The sequence below is a fragment of the Monodon monoceros genome, unplaced genomic scaffold (genome assembly GCF_005190385.1).
Source record: "Monodon monoceros isolate NGI ecotype Baffin Bay Population unplaced genomic scaffold, NGI_Narwhal_1 Super_Scaffold_6, whole genome shotgun sequence".
NCBI lineage: Eukaryota > Metazoa > Chordata > Mammalia > Artiodactyla > Monodontidae > Monodon > Monodon monoceros.
Window position 1 is genome coordinate 21,696,462 of NW_021703783.1, and position 8,644 is coordinate 21,705,105.

The 8,644-nt window shown below is 40.0% G+C and overlaps 1 protein-coding gene across 2 annotated transcripts; it reads left to right on the top strand.

Annotated features, from left to right (window-relative positions):
• Positions 1-682: 682 nt before the first annotated feature.
• MED21 (mediator complex subunit 21) lies at positions 683-6,490 on the top strand. Of its 2 annotated transcripts, XM_029206483.1 has the most exons (4): positions 683-746; positions 4,682-4,796; positions 5,343-5,443; positions 6,006-6,490. In XM_029206483.1, exons 1-4 carry the CDS (start codon positions 705-707, stop codon positions 6,180-6,182), a joined length of 435 nt encoding a protein of 144 aa, XP_029062316.1. In that variant the 5' UTR covers positions 683-704; the 3' UTR covers positions 6,183-6,490. The 2 variants fall into 2 exon arrangements, with proteins under 2 accessions (XP_029062316.1, XP_029062317.1); XM_029206484.1 differs by lacking the exon at positions 6,006-6,490 and having other exon boundaries at positions 5,327-5,438.
• Positions 6,491-8,644: the final 2,154 nt, after the last annotated feature.

The following is an 8,644-nucleotide window of genomic DNA, read 5'->3' on the forward strand; positions in this document are numbered from 1 at the left end:
TACACCTTACCTTTTACCTTACCGTCTTCCTCCTCTCACTTTTGCCCACAAGACCTGTTTTCCATAATCTTCCAACACGGTAATTACAGCTCAGTTTAGTACTAGTTTTGGACACTTTCCACCTCATGTGTGTCAGCTGCCCCAGCACACCCACATTTAAGTACGTATCCAGGCGTTCTGCACCCAAAAGCAACGGAGGGGCACCCGAACACAGCCCGTCCTGATTACTTGCTGAATTTTAATTTGGATTTCTTGACACTCAAGTCGGTACCGTGATTCCCAAGTATTCTTTAGTTGTTTGCTGCGTATGTTTTGTGGTCCATGCCAAGTATTCAAGGCGATGTTTATAAATGGATACAAGGGAGGATAGGGAAAATTACTTTTAAAAACCGCATAATCCAACAATCTCTGTAAAGTGTTTAACACCTAAAAGCCACGCGAAAGTATGTTGCCCCCCCCAAACAATGTCGGCCCTGTACACTCCCCGCGTTACTGAACGTGCGCAAAGCTGAGTCGCCCCAGGTGGAGGTAGTCCATATAAAGTAGGCCTCCGGAAAGTCCCGCCCACTCCGCGCCGGGCGTGGAGTAAGGCTTGACTCCACCCCCTCCAAGAACGCAGCCCCGTGATTGGCCATGACGCATCCTAGAGCTGCCCAATTGCGTACGAGCAGCTACTCTCGCGTCTCTTTGTTTGCGGGAGGAACATGGCGGATCGGCTCACGCAGTTGCAGGACGCCGTGAACTCGGTGAGTAATTGCACGCGATTAATCTCCGTCGTCTTCTTTCCCGAGGGAAAGCAAGGCAGAAAAAGAGGTCCGAGAGACAAAACTCGGAAGTGGGGAGTGGACTGAGGCCGGGCTTCAGCATCAAGCGCTGGGGTTGGAGGGAGGCGGCGCCGCGGTCTGGAAGGTCTTAGGCCGGCGGCGGGGCGGTGCGGGAGCCAGCGGCCTCTTAGCCTGCGAAGTGGAGGATCTCACTCCACTCCGTGACAGGACTGCGTGGACTGTCACGCTTCACGGCCTTATCATGTTCTCTCGGAAAGGTTTTATTTGCTTGTCAGTGGTGCTTATGGGAGTGCTCCTCTTTGGCCGGGAGGGGAGAGGAAGCGGAAGCTTTTTTCCCCTTATCAATTTTAACCCACGGAGGGCAATTCTTGTTCTTAATGATTGGATTTTTGCCATTAGATGTTAGCCGAGAATATTCCTTCGCCAAAATTTTCAGGTTGGGGCGGGAGTGATAGTAAAGTGAAAAGTTTTGTTTCATCTTAGTTGGTTCCTGTAGACCAAGGGTTCCATCTCTTGGCCGCGCCCCCAGCATGTCAGTTTAGGGAAAACCGACGTCTTTATGATAGTCAATCTTCTGACCTTCGTATGTCTTTATTTAAGGTTTTTAAAATGCCTGCCAGTGGGTCTACTCCCTATGAAAAGTCAGGTGTTGTGAGTAGACCCCCTTACTTTGATCCTTCTGATTATTTTTCCTGTTATGTGTACGTAGAAAGTATATGCAAGCCAAAGAATTCATATACTTATTACCATTAAGAGCTAACTTGTTTACATTTCTGTTATTCTATTTATAATTTGATGTCCCAGGTGAGATGTTGACTGGAAAATCCAAGTACCTGGTCTCTTGCCAGTTTTTTCTCAGCGGAAGCTAATAAGTTGGTATTCCTGTTATTAGTCTGTGCACTTGAAGAGTGTGAATCTGCTCACAAGAAACTGATCTACTTTGTGTGTGAGGGCCAGCCCCTAAATGTTGATGAATTCACCAAGGTAAATTCTACCTTTGGTGACTTGCCTGGGCTGCCAACCAGTCTCCCTCAGGGAGATACTCCTTTGAGGCTTTACAAAATCAAATTGTAATGATGCAGCTGGATACAAATGTTATTTTAGGGGAAATGTTGTGTATTCATACATGTCTCAGCCAGAAGGATCGTAAGGAAAAGTGAATATGACCCTTAACTCCATGGTAGGCAGGCTGATCATTGGATTTTGGAGAAAAACCTCTAGGTTAACTGGTATGGGTGCCTGGTATCCATGATGGGTGCACCACCATGGTTACAGAGAAATACTCCTTGAGGAGTTTACAGTCTGATTAGAAAGATGTCATATACTCAAGAGACATTTAAATAATGCAAAGGCAGTATGTGGTTAGGAGTTGTAATGAATTGAGTGTTTTCAGCTGTAAGTGCTGACGTAACGTGAACTGTTGAGTGATATTAATTAAAATAGAGGGAATCTTATTAGCATTTATCTGAATTGTAATTATTTGTGAAGTTATTAAAATAAAATTTATTTTACCCACTGAGAACTCCATGAGAGCAGAAACTGTCTTGTTCACTGTATCAGTGTGTTTATACAGTTATATACAATGCTTGTCATAGAGTTGATTTTTGATAAGTATTTGTTGAATAAATGGATTTTGAGAGCTTCATAAGGACAGAGCAAATAGCCAGTGTGTTGAATATTTGTGTGTGTTTTCTGTCTTCTTCATAACAATGCTATAATGTGAGAATGTTCCCAATTTAAAAATTAAAAGAAACTTGAGTTACCAGAACCAGAATTAGAATCCACGTTTGTACAGCTTCAGAGCGGTAACTGCCACTCTATTACCTTTGCAAAATGTGAGCAAAAGCAGTGTAGTCAGGAATGAATTATCACCAGTCAGGCATATGTGAAGGAGGAGTAGATAATGAACAAGTAGCGTTGACTTAGATTATTGAAAGCTTTGAAATAGCCTGAAGACTTGGAGATTTATCTTGAAGACCATGCTGGGGCAAACTCAGAGTTTTTGAGCAGAGTAAAATAACATAGAAAATAATAAGAACTAGGAACTTCCCTGGTGGCACAGTGGTTAAGAATTTGCCTGCCAATGCAGGGGACACGGGTTCGATCCCTGGTCTGGGAAGGTCCCACATGCTGTGGAGCAGCTAAGCCTGTGTGTCACAACCCCTGAGCCTGTGCTCTAGAGACGGCGAGCCACAACTACTGAGCCCGTGAGCCACAACTACTGAAGCCCCTGCACCTAGAGCCTGTGCTCTGCAACAAGAGAAGCCACCCCAGTGAGAAGCCCGTGCACCACAACAAAGAGTAGCCCCCGCTCGCCACAACTAGAGAAAGCCGGCTTGCAGCAACAAAGACCCAAAGCAGCCAAAAATAAATAATTTAAAAAAAGAAAATAAGAACTAGAAATTAATAAGGAGTCTGTTGTAAACAATTCTTGTGTGAAGTTGAACTAACAGCAGCAGTGATGGTAGAAGGAAAAGGGAAAGATTTGTAGTAGTATTAGCAGGATTTGAAGATGAAAGTTGAGTCTGAAGTTAGACTGGTTCACTAGGAGATTCTCAATAGAAATTAGATATTAAACAAAGGAAACAGTTGACTTTGAGTTCTGTCATTCAAATAATGGCAGTGAATGTTAGTGGAAATGCTGATTCACTGATTGGAGGTAAGGAATTGAGGTTTGAGAGGTTGGGACTATGGAGAGAAGTTGGTGGGAAGACTAGGAATCTTAGGTTTGGAGATGGTAATGTTATGGAGCCAGGTTTGTTTGCTGGACTTGGAGCAGGCCAAACACTGAGACACTGAGTTTCGCAGCAGAGAAGGGGTTTATTTATTCAGGAGGCAGCGGAGTGAGGAGACAGGAGAACAAATCTCAGATTGCTTTCCAGAAGGCAAGAGGCTTGAGATTTTATGGGATAAAGAAGCAGGGTGTTCTCAGGCCTGGGGAAGGGTGGGTGGAGGTAGGGAAAAGGTGAGGTAATTGGTGTTGTGCACGGGACCAGTTTTAGGGTTGGTGGTCCCAACTATTCTTAGCTGGTCTGAACTGGGCAGGGGCCCACTCCAAATCTTCCAAATTTCTGGAAAACAACTTAAGCCCCTGTTACCACAGTGATGCACGCATCAGCAGCGTTATCTGTAGGGGTGGTAAGAAGTCTGGTGCGGTTTGACATGGGCTACGTGAAGCTTGGAGGGTGTGCAATTAGGGAAGGAAAAAAACCTAAAGCAGTCTTAATCATTAAAGGCAGGTTACAAGCAGAGGGGTTTCTAACAAGCTGTTCCCTTATCTGCTGTTCTGTAAGACGTACTCCAGTATTTTTGTTAGTGTGACAGCTTCCATTAACCCCATGGGACACGGTTTCAGTAAGGACTTGGTATTCTCAATCTTCAAAACTGATTAAGGAATACTTTCAGAGCCCTGGGAGTTCACAGCTTGAGTCCTGGAGAAAAACATTTCAGAATACTTAAGGTGCAGTCTTTTCCCCACTTTTATTCTTGTAACTACTCTAGTTTGAGAAAAGGGGTCACATTTTAAAATTTACCCTGGGGCCATTCTTAGATATTTGCCTATCACATTTGCTCTTTTCCACCACTACTTCCCCAAAAGTCTTTACTTGTGCTTGCAGTAAGTATTGGCATATATTTCTCTAGTCATTCTGTTACCTTGGGAAGAAAAGAAAGATTATTTTGTATTTCTTTGATTGAAACCAGACGTAGTTTCTTTGCATGATTAAAACATTTAATCATTGTTAGTAACTGGTTTATGTTATCCAGAATTACTCCTTTCTGTTTTATTTTCTTGCTCAGAGACCATTATAATAGGAACATTGTTGCTGCCGTCACCAATAAAATCGGTAAAACAGATAAATCCTTTCTAACTTTGCCACCTTTCCTTTGGCCTCAAGCTTGCAGATCAGTTTTGTAATGCCATTGGAGTGTTGCAGCAGTGTGGTCCTCCTGCCTCTTTTAGTAATATTCAGACAGCCATTAACAAAGATCAGCCAGCTAATCCTACAGAAGGTAAATAGATTTTCTTGGCTTCTCTTAGTTTGACTCTCACATTACCTGTAATCCCTTAAAATTAGATTTATTGAAAAATTCAACTTATTTATGGCTTTCTAAAAATGTTATTGTTTGAGAATATTACTACAAGTTTGTCATAAAAGAAATGAATTTGTTATAGTCAATTTATGTAACACCTCATAATTCTTTTCTTGTCAAATAACAGACGTTTTACTTGTTTAGAGGAGAATTGTATGAATTTAGCTGAATTTTACTTGAGGGACCTTAATAAGAAAGGCATCCCATTTATAGATTCCTTTATTCAAGTGACCACTGTATTGTCCTAGTAAATGAAATGATATACATTATGCTTACATTCCAATTTGAGTTAATATTAAAGCTAATTCTCAAACATAATAGAATTGATGTGTTAAAATTACACTTCAATCATTAGAAGCCTGCTACAGAAAAAGTTATGAAGTTTTCTGTTTTCATAAAGTTTAATTTCTCTTTCTGAAAACTTGAGATTCTCTGATATCCTAAATGAGTACCATCTTTCTCTAGAATATGCCCAGCTTTTTGCAGCGTTGATTGCACGAACAGCAAAAGACATTGATGTTTTGATAGATTCCTTACCCAGTGAAGAATCTACAGCTGCTTTACAGGTAAAAATATCTTTTCCTTTGAGAATTTTGTGAGTAGAGAATTTTGAATTAAAGAGGTAGATTTAGTGCCTTTTGTTACAATTTTCAAAGTTAATCTAAATTTTAAAGTGGGAATTTTACTGTAAACTACTGTAGTCTGTTAAAGACTGAGCTGAATGTGTATAATTGTCCAATTTTGAGCTTAAAGAACACTTGCCATTTTCCTCAGTTTGCTTCTTTTCCTTGCAAAGAGTGAGAGGAGGGGCACATTCTGGGTGTGGAGTAGAATAGTAGTGTCCAAAAGCAGTGTGGAAGGGAGTCTCATGTAGCCATCCAGAGATCTCCAATCGAAAAGTCGTCTTTTAAGTTAATTTATTCAGAGAAGACTCTGATCTTAGGATTTCTGCCACTGAAAGTTTTATCTGATCTTAGGATTTCTGCAACTGAAAACTCTATCACAATGGTTGGGTAGTCATCAGATTTAAAAGTAAATACTTTTACTGCAGGTTCTTTCCGCCTCAACTTTCATTAATCTCCAAGTTTTTCATTTCTCAGAACATTCATAAATTTGTGTCTTATAAAGGCTGCAAGCTTGTATAAGCTGGAAGAAGAAAATCACGAAGCTGCTACGTGTCTGGAGGATGTTGTTTATCGAGGGGACATGCTTCTGGAAAAGATACAGAGCGCACTTGCTGATATTGCACAGTCCCAGCTGAAGACAAGAAGCGGCACCCATAGCCAGTCTCTTCCAGACTCATAGCACAGTGTATATATACCATGCGTGCGGCTGAGAAAAGAACTGTTTCAATGCCATTGAGAATTCTGCATCAGATTTAGATGGAAGCCTTACCAACAGTTACAGAAACATTAAGCACTATGACACATGTTATCTTCTTAGCTATTTTAAATAGTCTTCTGTTTTCACTCTTAATAATAAGCTTGTAAAATCGTGATTGAACCAGCTTTAAACTGTCATTATGCCATTTTTTTTATTGTTATCTGGGTTAAATTATTGCAGATATTGCATTAATGGTCATAATATAATTAAACAGATGTACTGTAAAATTCTATTGTGATGTAATTTGTCTTTATTTTTGTCATATTTCTACAGTCTTTACAAATCAAAACATCCCTCAAGCCAGAGGAGAGGTGGTAAATGCAGAGATAGTGGACTTTTGAATTTAGGTTGATATCCTTCTGCCTCTTTTATTTATTTATTTATTTTTTTTGCGGTACGCGGGCCTCTCACTGTTGTGGCCTCTCCCGTTGTGGAGCACAGGCTCCGGACGCACAGGCTCAGCGGCCATGGCTCACGGGCCCAGCCGCTCCGCGGCATGTGGGATCCTCCCGGACCGGGGCACAAACCCATGTCCCCTGCATCAGCAGGCGGACGCTCAACCACTGCGCCACCAGGGAAGCCCCGGGAAGCCCCCAGAATTTTAACTAAGTTTCCGACTGGGATGTCTGTGGAAATTGACAAGTTATTTCTAAAATTTATATGGAAGTACAAAGTGTCAATAGAAATCAGTATTCTCATTAGAAAATATAGAATGACAGCTTGCTTTAATAAGACAGCATGTATTAGTGCAGGGATAGATAAATAGGCCAATGGAAGAGAATAGAGAGATCTAACAAATCCACGCAGATCGGAAAACTTGATTTGTGACGGAGATGATGTGAATCACTGGGGAAATAATAGAAATTGTGCTGGATATTGGTTATATATATGCTATATATTAAATTCAGTGCCTATGGGGTTTCTTTTTGGGGTGATGAAAATGTTCTGGAATTAGTGGATGTTGTTGCACAACTGAGTTTACTGAAAAACACTGAAATACATACTTTAAAAGGGTGACTTATGGTATGCTAATTATTTCCCAATAAAGCCGTTATAAAAAAGGAAAAAGAAAAAAAAAATTTCATGCCAGGTGAAGGGCAAATATCTAAAATTTTTAGAAGACATTCTTAGGAAAATATGCATAGCTTCAGGATAGGAAAGGCTTTTTTAAAGTAGATATAAAAATTTCACATCATAAAGGAAAAGAATTCAAAAATTACGATAAACAATACGTGTCAGACACTGCTTCAAACTTACATATATTAACTAATTTAGAAAAGGTTAATAAATTTAAATGCATTAAAATTTAGGTCTTCTGTTCATGAAAGTACTCCAAAAAGAGTAAAAATGCAAGCTCAGCCTTGCAGCAGGTATTTACAGTACTTGGAACTGGACAAAGGGTTAGTATCTAAAATATGTAAAACCCTTCTATGAATCAAAAAAAAAAGAAAAAAGCAACCCATTAGGAAAATCACAAAATAATCATTTCACAGCAGAGGAATGGCCAATAAAGGTGCACAAGTGCTCAGCCTCATTGGTAATCTGAGAAATTTGAATCTGGCTTTCTAGGTGTTCAAGAAGGTTCACTTTTCCAGGCAGGAGGACAAAACTTCTTATTTTTTTAATTAACACTTTGCTAGCTTGATTTATACATTTTATAATTTGGATATATGGTCCCTAGGCTTCCAAGTATTCTTGGCCAGGGCTGTATATGTTCAGGGCAGGCCTATACATGTATGTTTATATAACTTAAAAATAGATTCCAAAGACAAAATTCAGGGCACTGATTACCTCTCTGGTGGAAAGAAGGGGATGCTATTGGGAAGAGGGTCTTTTAAGGTAAGTGTAATAATATTCTTGAACAGGAAGGAATATATTTAATAAAACTCAATATTTCATGTAAACTGTGTTTAAGGGTCATGTTTTCAATGATAAGGTTTAAGGCAGCACATTTTAAAAAATTGTTGGAGTATAGTTGATTTACAATGTTGTGTTAGTTTCAGGTGTGCAGCAAAGTGAATCAGTTATACATTTACATATATCCACTCTTTTAGATTCTTTTCCCATATAGGCCATTACAGAGTATTGAGTGGAGTTCCCTGTGCTATATAGTAGGTTCTTATTAGTTATCTGTTTTATATATAGTAGTGTGTATATGTCAATCCTAATCTCCCAATTTATCCCTCTCCCCTTTCCCCCCGGTAACTGTAAGCTTGTTTTGTATGTATGTGGGTATATTTCTGTTTTGTATATAGATTCATTTGTATCATTTTTTAAAATTAATTTATTTATTTTTGGCTGCATTGGGTCTTCGTTGCTGCACGCAGGCTTTCTCTAGTTGTGGCGAGTGGGGGCTTCTCATTGTGGTGCGCAGGCTTATTGCG